This window comes from Hylaeus volcanicus, chromosome 6 (assembly GCF_026283585.1).
Source record: "Hylaeus volcanicus isolate JK05 chromosome 6, UHH_iyHylVolc1.0_haploid, whole genome shotgun sequence".
Lineage (NCBI taxonomy): Eukaryota > Metazoa > Arthropoda > Insecta > Hymenoptera > Colletidae > Hylaeus > Hylaeus volcanicus.
Window position 1 is genome coordinate 18,865,299 of NC_071981.1, and position 14,399 is coordinate 18,879,697.

The 14,399-nt window shown below is 34.8% G+C and overlaps 1 protein-coding gene across 2 annotated transcripts in view; it reads left to right on the forward strand.

Moving 5' to 3' along the window:
- LOC128877930 (uncharacterized) overlaps positions 1–14,374 on the forward strand; it is a 17,310-nt gene extending 2,936 nt beyond the window's left edge. Inside the window, exons 1-5 of one of the 2 annotated variants that reach the window (XM_054125611.1) lie at positions 9,660–9,809; positions 10,077–10,395; positions 10,481–10,633; positions 10,704–10,848; positions 11,101–14,374. In XM_054125611.1, coding sequence (XP_053981586.1) covers positions 10,121–10,395; positions 10,481–10,633; positions 10,704–10,848; positions 11,101–11,715 — 1,188 coding nt within the window. In that variant the 5' untranslated portion in view covers positions 9,660–9,809; positions 10,077–10,120 and the 3' untranslated portion in view covers positions 11,716–14,374. Of the gene's footprint in view, positions 1–9,659; positions 9,810–10,076; positions 10,396–10,480; positions 10,634–10,703; positions 10,849–11,100 lie in introns of those variants that run through there. The other variant, XM_054125610.1, reaches the window with a different exon arrangement.
- The last annotated feature ends 25 nt before the right edge of the window (positions 14,375–14,399 follow it).

Consider the following 14,399-nt stretch of genomic DNA (forward strand, 5'->3'; position numbering starts at 1 on the left):
TCTACTCGTAGATGGTTGACTCTGGAAGAAAGTTTGATTCAATTAAAGAACTTTTCTCGAAACGTTGTTCACGCTTAATTGCATCTTCTCCCCAGGCTCTGGAATTCCGTTCTCGCGGAATTACGCAATTCCTCACGTCCGATACATTTGCATGACATTTTCGCGTACGCCACGTTTCATTCTCCCGTTGCAAAATTGTGCTCTCTATAATTCGCCTACCGTGTCCGGTGTTAGCACCATACGTTTAGACTTTTATCATATGCACGTGCTACGAGCGCATCGCTAGATAGTTTGATAAGCGGTAGCATCCTGTGAGCAACTTGCCCGGTATAGTACCATAGCTATCATTTAGATGGGAAGATTACACAGGGCTTTTTTAATTAGTAGAATCGTACCATCGCTGTCTCACAGTTATTGTTTCTAGTAAGCGCCATTCGGCACGGTTACGTTTACAACAATTTTTATCAACATCAAACCGATTGCGATCTCGTCTCCCGTTTGATCAGGAAGTACCGTTTATTCGTTTATTGTTTCGTTAAATATCCTTCCTTGTATCATTAACCTTTAGAGGGATATTGACGCATATGCGTACATTCGCCTTCATATCAGAAGTACCGTTATTCGCGATCACAACACCTTCCAGAATTAAAACATATACAGTGGGTGTAGAATGTATTCTCCAAAAAGAATTGATGTATTCTCCAAAAGAATGAATTTTCCAAAAAGGACTTAAAATTTTTTGTTTTGGGCCGTTTTCATGGCATCGATGCAATTTGTATTCTTGTCGAAAAGTAACATCCTAGACACTGCATAGCTGTTTTTGACTTCTCATGAAAGTTTTTACACCGTCGTGGACACTCTAATTAACTCAATTGCAGTACTGTTAGTTGATTTACTTGAGCGTGCTGTGCCGTGCAGTCAGAGTTTCGAACTGCCGTGCTTTCGAACTTGCATACACCATAATACAGAAATCGTGTAATCCTACCAGTAAAAATTGGCATTAGATCGAAAGAGGACAATACAGGGTGAGCCAAGTAAGCGTGAGAAACTATAAGTTCGTTACAACGAATGATAATTTAGACTCGTTTAGAAATCGAACTCGAACGTTGCTGCAATTTCCTCGTGCGCACTTTGTGGTTAGTTGAAAACGATTACAGGAATTTTAGTCATACGATTTTCATCGACGCGTGTATTCAAAGTTTTCTCGGCTGTCTAGTTCCAAAAAGGAAACGACCGGTCAATTTGGCGTTTACACTAGAAATAAGTAACTTCTAACTTTTAAAGGAGCAGTAACAAGTTCGTCGAAGTTGAATCGGCGTAAAGTTGCTTATCTAGAACCATACTGGATCTCGAAGGCACCGTAGGCAAGCGGAATCTAAACTTTTTCGTGTAGCGTACGACGCAGAGAGCTGCTAGTAGAAAGGGAAGTGGGAACGGTAGTCTCCGCGCCGAACTCCCATTTGATTTTCCAAGGTACCGTTTTCTTCTACGAATCTAGCCCGATCCGTGTGTCCGGTGCAGGGCAAACTAACTTGTATCGTACGAGACCCGCATTTTCCACGTATTCACGACCTGGAATCGCGAGCTTCGACTTTTTCCTTTTCACCTACGCTTAAGGGGATCGTCTAGCTTCAGAATGTTCACCCTTTGCACTCTGATGCCCTTTCTGAAAGGACGTCGCAGTTCTAGCGAACTTTTTCACCGATTATGCGAAATAGATTTACGTAGGGGCCATTTTTTCTCTAATGATACTCAGATATACAGTGGGTGTTGAATGTATTAGTAGAAAGTAATACGTGCACAATAGTTTATGTTTTATGTTACATTACTGTATTGCGCACGATTCATTTTGCTCCATTACTGTTACAACATGAATATCTATGAAATTAGATTGTCTATTTATAGAAACACGACCACATAAAATAATTGAGTGCAACTCGCGAAAGAAACTTTCCGGACAACCTAATATTCGTACACCGATCAATTTCCTCAAAAAATTTGGGGGTAATTGTAGTTTCTTAACTTCTTTTTTTAAAATCAATGATATTTTACATATTCTCAGAAATCTCGAAGATAGATGTAGTCCAAACAACATTTACTAGTTAATATAATCTATGAATATAACAAAAAAATGCGTAAAGTGGGTAAAAGTATAGAAGTAATAAGTATTTGTACGATTCTTATGACGAACCATTTACAGTAGAGTTCGTTAAGTAAACACATTAGTTTATTGCTCCATACGAATTAGAAAACATCAAATTTCCAGTAAAGTACTTTTAAAAAAGGATTAGTTACTTTAATGCTTGGAAGAGTTGCAATAATTGTAAAATCAAAAGGAAATCCCGCGAAGGAAGTATTGTGTACTTGTATTTTTTTTTTTTTTTTTTTTTAAATGAAGTTTTAACAATTAAACAGTTGTGCGAATACTTATTGCTTCAATATTTCTATAATTCTTTGTTTCTTGTTAATTCCGTAACTTACATAAATAGCTATTTCTGTTTGTAATCTATCTATTCTAGAGATTTCCGAGAATATATAGAATGTCATTGTTTATCAAAAATAAGTTAATAAATTACAATTTTACATAGTTTTTTTCTATACCCACTGTAGGAGCGAATGGTTGTGATTCGTCTAATTTGTCTAATTAACTTTCTTTTACTTTCGAATCTTCACGGGTCGAAAGTATAATAGAGATAACGAAAGATCATACAAACCCGAGCCCTATTTAACCACGTTCCCGAGTCATAACCATTTTTGTACTTCGATGATGTGCAGTCGCTTACTTTCACAGGAAGTGCTCGGGATGGCCATCTTCGGCCCACGTCTCAGACCTGCAGATCACTTATCATAGAATTTCTCAATTTTTTAAATATCTCGAGTCTTTCGAAGTATTTCCGGTCTTTCTGTTTAGTCTAAGAATCTCAACACTGGCAACCGTTGTCCAATAAGCAAATATTTTTCAGAGATCTCGGAAATAAATTGCCAACGACTTTAAATCTGCAGGACGAATAAGTTGGGCATATATCCTGTAAGATCTGTCCATCTCGTAGAAAATTGTACGTTGAAGAAGCGACTGGTTGCACGGTTGAAATGGAACGGTGCACAGTCATGCATAAATCGTACGCGATGTACAGTATCTAATGTGACTTCCAATAATTCATGGAATTGATTACCGAAGAAATTGACGTAAGATTGGACCATTAATTTCGCATTAGGAAGGAGTTATCCAACATTACGTGCAAACACTTTCCCTTCGTTACATTTAGGGCAGAAGATCAATTGGGACACTTATGTATCCGCCTCGATATCAGTTTCATTTTTGAACGAAAATTTCAGTTTCAGTAAAACCATCTTCCTGGTTTCGCTCAAACTTTGATTTCAAAATAAATCAAATTGTAATATTTAAGATTCGGAGAATGATAGCAAAATATACATACACAATGTACATACAAAGTATACATACAAAATACATATACAAATATGTATATGGCATTTTTGTATATACATTGGTCCAATACAATTGGACCCGTCTTTTAAAAAGATCGACAACCTTATCGTCCAAATACACGTTTTTACGAAGCACACGACGATCGTACTATCGGCATCCGGTCTGACAACTTCCGCCTTGGCTCTGGTAACTCATCGTCAGCGAAACATCTGCATCCTTCTTCTGTTCCCTCCTTCGTAATTCTCTGTTCCTCTCATCCTCGGCTATCTCGTTACCTTCTATAAAGGACTCTAATTCGATGAGAACAGCTTCGAAATACAATACGCGTGCGATAAAATAAAACAACATCAGCTTCGAATTTCCGCGAGGAGAATTTAATATCCCTTACGGGTTCTCTAATCAGTCGTTTCCCTATCAAAGCAATTTTAGAATCTTATTTCGATACTTTGCTAAACAGTACATTCTGCTATTGCACAGTTTAAATAAAACGAAGTTCTTTCCTTAGAATAAGTTGCATTTGATAACTACGAGTACCACTACTTAATTTTTTATTTTTACTATTAAATATACTTCAACGCCTCCATGTTTATAAACTTGAAATTTCTATTTTGTGTCCGAGGACTCTCGAGATTTTTTTAAACGTCTGTTTCGTTACATTAGAATGAAATTTTGCCCATCTCCTGCTCCAGGGACCTTAGTATGTCGCGGCAGGCTAGTTAAGAATCATTGAATGTGGTGGTTCCATGACCGCATAGTTTTCTCACCGCATTGTCTGTGGTCGTCTTGCAGTTTACTCAATTTTACGGTTCTTTTCATTGTTTGATCACATTTACCGTGAACACGGAACCAAATGGATGTCGCTTTTCTCGTCCTTAGTTCAGCGAGTTTGTCTTTGAACGTTTTCGAAAATCCTCCCGCGTATATAATAATGCTTTTAAGCGAGAAAGACTCGTTCGAGTAAAGGTCGATTCAGACTATACGACATGTACCGGCACCGACACGACAAAACATTAAAACACGCGTTTTAATGGAAATATTCACACTTAACACGTTGGCTGCCAAGCTAAAACTCGTGAAAATTTCTATACACTTAAAATTTCGAGACTATTGTAGATTAGATAATTTAACATCTCTCGTAGCCTTTAATTTTTTAACGTCGCCAAATTCACGAAACCTGCCCAGACTTATTTTCATTATTGTTTGACCTTTGAAATTTATTTTTTTAGTTCCTTAATAGAAAGTCCTGTCGCCCATTCGTGGGTGACGTGGCGACGAACGTGTCAACAGACACCGACACTGAACGTTCCGTCATCGGGAATAATGTGAATAGTTCCATTAAAACGCGTGTTTCAATGTTTTGTCCTGTCGGTGCCGGTACGTATCGTTGCCGGAACGTGACGGTCCGTGTCGTATAGTCTGAATCGACCTTAACGAATCATCCATTACTTTCTTCTAATGTTTATTAAAACGAAAGAAATATTACGATACAGTTGCACTTAATAAACGTGTACAGTTTTATTTCGCATGTGCCACGAATAGAACACCGCGCAGCGGATTAACAGGATGTAAACCTCGCGCGTAACAGTGTGAATATTCGAAAACATGAATTCGAATTCGTGAAACAAGGTACGATTCGATTGTTATGCGGAGAACGTTGCTAGGTCACCGGTGCATTTCACGCGACAGTGCGCGTTCCCTCCTTTGAAACTCGTGTAACGTTCGACGTCTCTCATTCTCAGTCGGTTTACTTACATTTCAGGTGATCCGCGAGTTATAACTGTATATTTCTGGAGCCAGGATAGGTCTTGGCATTAACGAAGTTACGTAATGGCTGGTTTTCTCACAGAACGAATTCTGTGTGGCGCAGGTTCTCTCTATTCATTTGCCGCGATGAGCGGATCGCTCGCCTCGCTCGCTTTCGGATCACGAGTAAATTGCGAAGTACAGTTACTTATTTGTACAAACACGAGAAACTCGAGCGACGATACCGGACGACCGATACGTCACTCGTTATTGGACAATTGGAAGTAGGACGTTTCGTAATAATCACGGGGTACAAATTAAAACCAAAGTTTTTTAATTATTAATTACTCCGTGGGGAGCTGTCATTTTTCGACGACACGTAACGCTATAGCGGTTCAAGGTCACAAGAAATCTGATACGAGAGACAATAACGGGTATATAGGATCTTGGTACATATTGGAAGTGGTCTTCTAACGGAGCACTGGCATCTTTAGCCGTTGCTTAACCCTGTTTCTAGTATGTACCAGATACTCATTATATGTTTCCGTAGGTATTTGTCATTCGAGTTAATTTTCCAAGTACACCAGCTCAACCACTTCCTCTATCCGTTTCAATTTACGTCCCATTTAACTCTTTACCGAGATAAAGTAGAGAAAGTCAATTTTTCGGACTTTATAGCCTCCCTACCAGTCGTGTAACACTTATTCGTTTAACGCCACGTGACAAATTTTCTTTTGCAATCTATCTGAAACACGAATAAAAGGTATCGTAGTATTGGTTCTTTTTTTATTTTATTTTGAATAGGGAAAATTTGCACCCCGAACCAAAGAATTTTCTACAGAAATCGTGTCATTTTCCCGAATAGAACCCAGCACGTAAACAGTTTTCTCTTACGGTTGCCGAGCTATTACATTGCACAATGTTCTCGAACACGCGGCGTAAAGTCTGTACCGGGTCTTATTGAAAGTCGTAACATGGACGTTGTTAAATTTCTCCCGCTTTAAATTTCGATTGTCACACGGCCACTGACGAACCTCCACTTTGCGAAATGAGAACGGATTCCGCAATAAGGAAACGTTTAGGAGAGAACTCGGTTCCTACTTTGTCACTGATGCAGATTGCCGTGCTACATAGCTAAATTGACCGTGGGTATGTGGAAAGCTCTCATACGTGGCTAAATGGCAATTTCTCTTTTATCGATTACCCAAGAAAGGCTTGAATGGGTCACGTACAATCAAAGCTGGGCTGTCTAGGAATAGTTAAGTGAAATTATATCCTAAACAGTCTTTTTTTTTTTTTTTCAATTTTCTGCAAATTCGATATACAATACATTTTAGAAAAATGTGTGTATATCGTATTTCAAGTAATGATAGAGATTTAAATGAAACATACTTTAATTCCTAAACATACTTCGTTTTTCCAAGTCATTCATCATACAGCACTCCTGCGCAGGTCTGCGATTACATCCAACTTGCATAACAACTTGAATTTCTTCCTAGTTCTGATAATCGCGTAAGATATACAGATACCGTTCGTTCTGCGAGTAGGAAAACCGTAAAATGTAGCTCTCCGAACTCGTTGTACGAAATGTAAAAGGTGACCAGGACTTTCTCCCAATGTTTTGCCAGTCGTTACTACGAATGCACACGAAATACTGGAAAGCCAGTTTCGCGCTATGCATCTACATATTAGTGCCCCAAAGGCAAGCTATGTCGAGTCCAAATTTTAGTACTTCGGTAGCACTCGTATTCACCTTTAAATGAATAAAATAAATAAACTGGTAGTTTCACGTGTAACGTCGTATGCGTTGCACTTGTCGCGTAAATGCGCATGCTCCCTCGCTAGTCACGAACATCTGCTACCCATCCGGCTCTATTTACCAATTGTGCTCGTTAATTTCACGACACTCTGTTCCTTCGTGCTAATTGAGGGCTTTAATAGATTTCATGCGGACCACAATATCCGACAAAATGAAATCGATTAAACGGGAGGAGTCTTGACTAACACTTAACATTCCAAAAATCTTCGATGTAAATACTATGCGTAGAAATTCATTCTTAAACTTACTATTTATTTATTAAGAAGAACTGTACAGGTTTTAATCGTCCCCCAGTCACTCATTTCAGGAGACCAAATCTCAATGCAATCTATGATATAATCATTTACAGTAGAGTTTGTAAACTAATCACATTAGTTTATTGCTCCATACGAATTAGAAAACATCAAATTTCCAGTAAAGTACTTTTAAAAAGGGCTTAGTTAATTCAATGCTTGGAAGAGTTGCAATAATTGTAAAATCAAAAGGAAATCCCGCGAAGAAAGTATTATATACTTGTAAATTAATGTAAATTTCTTTTTTTTTTTTAATGAAGTTTTAAAAATTAAACAGTTGTGCGAATACTTATTGCTTCAATATTTCTATCGATTAATTGTTTTTTCTTGTTAATTTCGCAATTTACATAAATAGCTATTTCTTGTTTTAATCTATCTATTCTAGAGATTTCCGAGAATATGTAGAATGTCATTGTTTATAAAAAATAAGTTAATAAATTACAATTTTACATAGTTTTTTTTTTGGAAATTGATCGGTGTACGAATACTTTCTACATCCACTGTATATAATAATTGTCAAGTACAATTGTACACGTACACAAGTCGTAATGTCCATCAGGTTGAGAACTCAGAATTCTACCTAATAATTGAAAGGAGAAATTACTCGTATTATTTAACTTCGCGTGTTGATTATCGGTACCAGAATATATTCAAACGAGAAAGGAAAAGTTTGTTATTTGTACGTTATAGGTTTTTACGTTTCATCGATAATAATACGGGCTTACGGGTAACATTATATAACTGTATAGCGATGATCGTTAAAAGTTCAAAACTCGCCACGCTTTTATTTCACTGTATGTATACAAACAAAAAAATATTAAGATGCAACATAATAAAACTTTTCTAGTGAAACCGTTGTCCGCGATACTCCTTGACCTGTTTAACTGCCACAGCGAATAAAAAATGAAAAATTCCATCTAATTAGCGCTGCGCAGAATTTTATTTCATATTTACCGCTATGAGCAGTGCAACATTCACATTTACCGATTCCATCTTATATTTCGTGCGAGTTTTGCTTTCGCAACAGAGCCGTTGCCATTGCGGCTTATCGACCTCTCAACGTCCTTACAGTGATTCTCAAAAGGATAACGTAATTCAACTATTCACTAATAGTTCAAGCACAACTTGCACGGACACCAAAATCTATTATACTTTATCACAAAATCTTTTATCCAACGTATACAGAATATTTATATGTACGTGTAATTAATTGCCTAGTCAGTGAATCCCAAATATATTAGCATTTCAAATACAGAATTATTTATTATGTTCCAGTATTCGGTAGATTTTAATCTAATCAACGAATAAAGAATATATAGGCCACGAATAAATTGTTACCGGAACGAATTCTTTTAATGTTCTTCACGTTTCGATATTTCTGTTAATTTCTGTATAATTTACCGAGTAACGTAGAATCGTTGTGAAAGTAGGAAACGCGTGAAAAATAAAAACTGTGTTGAAAGTGGAAGATATGCAAAAATGCCTGTTACCGTTTTACGACGGAATCTTTTAAGACCGCAAAACTACCAGCATGAAAAACTTAGAAAGCGATTTCATTGCGAAACAAAATTTTATAGTTAGCGATCGTGCAAGGTATTTACCATATAAGGGTAAACACTTATCTTAACCTCTTGAGGGACGAATTCTAAATGGATTTTTGTTTTCCTGTGTCACTTTAATATTGTATATTTTTTAATTCTAAACGGTATTGTGATCGTAAATAACGATAATTTTAATACAAAAACAAACGTACTAATACATATGTGTTAATATTCCTCAAGAGGTTAATAACTCTTTAGTGGAGTAAACGTTGAGAACAAATCGCAAGAGTACTGTCATTCATCATGCATTATTTGAATAAAATTTTACCAAATTTTACTATTACGAATAAAAATACGTTACAGTGGAGTAAATTTTAACTGGCCACTCAAGGCCATTGAAACATTAATCCCACCACAACACCACATCCGTTGTCCATACCTCCATCTCTCTTTCTCTCAAACACAGTGACGTATACGGAGCAATGAGCAATACCGGAAGAAAGGAGATAGCTTATGACGTCACTAACTGTCAAAGATGCGACTCAGCAATCGCTCGAGATTATGCATAAAATACTAAAGTTCAGCCAAATATTTTAATAACAACTTACATAATCTACAGTTGTTCATTTAGATAGCAAAAATAAACGACACTTTGTATGGATAATATATGATAATATTTTATAAGCATTTTATAATGCGGATTGTAATGTTTATTCAACAAACGAGTTCTTTCTTTTTTATTATTTCTTTTCGATATTTTCATCTGGTTAAGAATTTCGCATTCCTCTGTAATGTAAAAAGTTTGTATACTATTATAAGAGAAACAAACTGGGGGGAGATCCTTTGCTACTATGAACTGCTTTGGACAGGACTGATGTATACTTTGAGACGGTGCTATCGCAGTTTTGCTGACCTGGAAACATATCTCGTTTAGGGAGAGGCGACAGGCGTTCCACTTAACCTCGGTAATTAATAATAAAACAAGAGATTCGTAAGAATGTACGCGTTTAAATGAAATTTTTACAATATTTTACCTACAATTTTTACTTTACACTACAATGTATGAAATAAATACATCATTTATAATCAAATATCTCTCTGTGCATTTTCATTCTTTCAGTATTAAATTAAGGCACCTATTACTCATACAGTTATGGTTCTAATAAGTGTTTAATGTCTGAACATTTATTGCATGTAGAAAAAAGTAAAGTACATATTTCTTCTGGTTGCAGAATGTATTGAAGGAGAAGGAGGATGCAAGAGATGTAGAGATGGAATGTGTGCTAGGTGTGCAGTCCTTCTACATCAGGGGACATGTGTCGATACTTGTCCAGCAGGTCATATCGCAGATTGGTCGACTAGAGATGAATACATGGGTAGAATTTGTAAAGAAACTGGATATATGTTTGGATTCACTGGTAGTCAGGTAGCCATTTTGGTAGGAGTTGTTTCCGGAGCAACTATATGTATCCTCATTATATTATGTGGAGCGATAATTGTGCATCGAAGAAAGAAAATAACTGCAAAGTTTATCCAGCAATTCGAAGACAGGTATGTTGTTAATGTATTATAATTGTAATTATGAAACAAACAATATCAGTTATAAAGGAAAAGTGTGTTTTCACTTATGTTTTAGTGCAGAGAGAAGAGAATTTTTAAAGCATCTTGCAACACTTAGGGGAGAAGGCAATACATTTCTTGCTATGCTCAATGATACTAGAAGACAAGTTAGAGAATTATATTATTCGGGAAATAATGGGGATGGTGCTGTTGGAATACAAGCTTATAGGTATTATTATTTCCACATTAATACAATATTTTAATTGATTGATTTTAAATACAGTAAGTATGATTTACAGACCAGTTTTACGTGATTTGGCAAGGATATTAGTCCTTATTAACAGAAGAGATGATGAAATACCAGTTCCTCCAGATGATTGGCAGAGACTTTTTTCTTGGGCAGAGAGACTTTTGAGGCGTTACAAAAGGCACAGTTCTCCCGAAGTAAGTTAAATATTCGATTAAATACAGAATTTAAAAAACTTCATTTCAAACTGCTTGTTATTTTAAATTTTACTTCTTTTTTCACGCAAGTCTTTAAAACATTTTGGTGAGTGATCACGTTGAATGCATAATGAATGTGCATAGAAAAGAAATATGTTAGTTAAAATGTTGCATGGATCAATAAAAAGTCACACATTTCATATAAATATAAAAAAGTTGAATATTCGTTGAATATATATCTTATACTTTAAGGTGGCTCAACTTGTGACGTTCTTGCAACAATCAACAGCATCTGTTCAAATGAACTCTCCACAGCAAGTAACAATCACACAATCACCTCAACCATATGAGCTAAGAACCACTCCAACTAATTTGACTACATTCCAAGCAAATGTACCACTTACAACATTTCAACCAAGTGATAAATCAAGTATCAGTCCTGCGAGTTCCAGTCTTGGATATGTAAAGGACAGCCCTGTAAGTTCCAGTCTTGGACAAAACAGTTCTGGAGCATATAACGAAAAACTTAGTCCAAATGGATCTAGTATAGGACAAACAACTCCACTAGTATATGACAACCAAAAACAACTGAAAACTTCCAGTACACATTTTCAAGAACTTGCCATTTCAACATTTAATCATACTTATAATACTGGTGCAACGTTAACAGAACCAACTTGTACAATAGACGAGTGCGAAGCAAATGGACTTGATCATGAATTAAACCCACAATGGGAATTTCAAAGTACTACAGAGGCTGCTAACTATACTATTCTATCAGATTGGTCACCAGCTCGCGAATACCTCATCGATGACTTCACAATTCTTGGTTTCCGACCACAAGATGAAATTACTACAGAATTGTAAATAGCATGTTATAACAAGTATAACATGAATATTTCTTTATAGTATTTACTTGTAAAAATATTTTTTATGTTTTACAGTATGTATATATTTAATTCGTTGTCAATTTTCTCGTAGATTCTAAAGACCAGATATAAAAGAACCTCCATTATTTGATTCGTCTAAAAAAAAAAAAAAATAAAACGCTTACTTTTCTAGCGTTGATATAAACAATACGTATAAAGAAATACGTATAAACATAATCAATTTATAAAATGTACGGGTTTCATTTTTCTCGTTGCTAAATTGCGCAAATATTTTTATATTCTTATTGTATTTCAAATCATTTACGTTTCTTTTCTAATGTACTGCATTTTGTTACTGTAACGTGAAATATATTTTCGTAGAAGTTATTTTAGCGTAAGGGTAGAATGTAAAGGAGCAACGTGCTTTGGTCTGTCAGGTACAAAGGGCAATAAAACCTTGTTCACAATGCCCGCAAAGGTTCTAATTGGGTAGCGGTACCTACCGAAAGTGCCATAAAAGAACCATTTTTCTTATGGAAACATCAATCGTTTCTGTCCCTTCAAGGAGAAAGCATGCATACCCGCGATTTGTTTATTCGCAAGGTACTACACGTACTACATACGTTTACTTTGATTGCATTATTACGCGTGAGCACGTATACAAGTAAGTTTCATACTGAAATGGTACGATAAATTAATTTTAATCATTCTAGGGAACATACAGCGTTTGAATAGCAAAACATTCGAATAATGGAGATTCTATTGTATCAATTAGTACCTACAAATTCACTGCACCTTCATATCACTAAAATAATTTATTTGTGTCTAGTGTATTTTTGTAAAATCGCATTTTCAGTTATCTTCATATAATTAAAATTTTGTTAAAGTATATCAAAATATTATATATATATATATAGAAGGTGAGACACCTAAGACTGGAATTTAAAATATCATCGTTGTTTTTGATAATATGAACAAATTTTGATGACAGATATATTCGATTCGACGGAGCACACAATATAATAAGAATTACATTTTGTTAAGATCACAATTTTTTTTATCTTAAAGCCACTTAAGTTCTTTTTTAATGGAATCTATATTTCTTGAATGCAGACACAGCATAATCATGCGAGTTCAATTTAATCATATTACACATTGTAGGACCTTGTTGCACAATAAAAGATAAAATACTATAAGATAGAATACAGTCCAACAATAAATCATATATTTTCTAAGCTCGAAAGGTATATGATTCGTTAAAAAAAGGCTTAAATTTCTTATGTATATATATATACAAAGAATTGAAAGGTTGTGGGCCTAAATATGTATACACACTGTGTTCACAAAGTTGAGAAAGTAAAGGAAGTTTTTATAAATCCATATTTGTAAGGTTCTGTTGATAAAGAAAATATTAAGAGTTTAATTCTAGTAAGAGCTCGAGCTTCCATCCGTAGTTTTTCATAACACGTTCACTCTAAAGCGACTGTGGAACTGACTCAGGCGTGAAGCGAAAAGGTCAAATGCAGAGTGACCGTCATCGCCTGTCTTGTCTATGCGATAAGTTTTCGTAATGACGTGTATTTACATCTCTCTGCGTAAATGTGTCAAACAAAATTCACCGGTTTTGCAATGGATTTTGTAATATCCTGTTAGGTTCTATTAATTAGTCAACAATAATTCCTGTTTTTGCATTTATGAACGTTATAAGAATTATCAAAAGAGTTAGAAAGGTTTTGCTAATGGATCATAAAACCTATAACATTTAATAAAACATCTTCAAACATGGGTTTACTTAAATTTTGTTAACTTGATCTCTTCAATATCTTGTATAAATTTGGCCAAATAGTTTTTTAAATTCTTCATGTATAAATATATAATATATATATTTATAATGATACCAAATAATTATAAACGATTTGTGTTGATATTTTTTTTATTTAATTTCTTATACGATTAATAATTATTAATGTGTAATTTATTATACTAGTCAATATTTCTTATTATCTAAGAATATCATTTATAAAGGCATATCTTCATATCATGAATATTTGGAAACGAATTTACAAAAATAATTCTAAAAATTAACTGAAAGTACTCTTCTTTGGTGCACCAACATATCACTACCAAAATAAAATGTTGCAAAATACTATGTGTGTAATACACATGTATACAAATGTTTGTATACGTTATTATACAAGATGACTTTTATAAATTGATCTATGAGATTGTCTTCAAAGTTTAACGGCATGTGGAAAATATACAGTTTGCATTATGATTTTCAAATGAAATAGTAAACATATTGTATTTAAAAATTTTCAAATAAAATTATAAACCTATGTGGTTGAAGTTGTTCCATCATACTCTTTTACATACGTATGTACGTTAAACAACAATATAGCTTCCATTTAAAGAAACTTAAATACTTATCGTCCATTAACGAACTGAACATCTTTCATATATGTAGTTTTTAATGTCTTTAAATTTTAAAGACAATCGCATGAATCACTTTGTAAGCCTGATCTTATGTATAAAGACCAAAATGGTCAGTTATATGTACAAATGGATGTAAATATTGACATTTTATTAGCGAATGTAAGAAAATGTTAAATATAATATATGTCTATGTCAAATAATTAAAATTTAATTTTTCGTTGTGCCCCTTTTCCGTTTCATTATCCAATT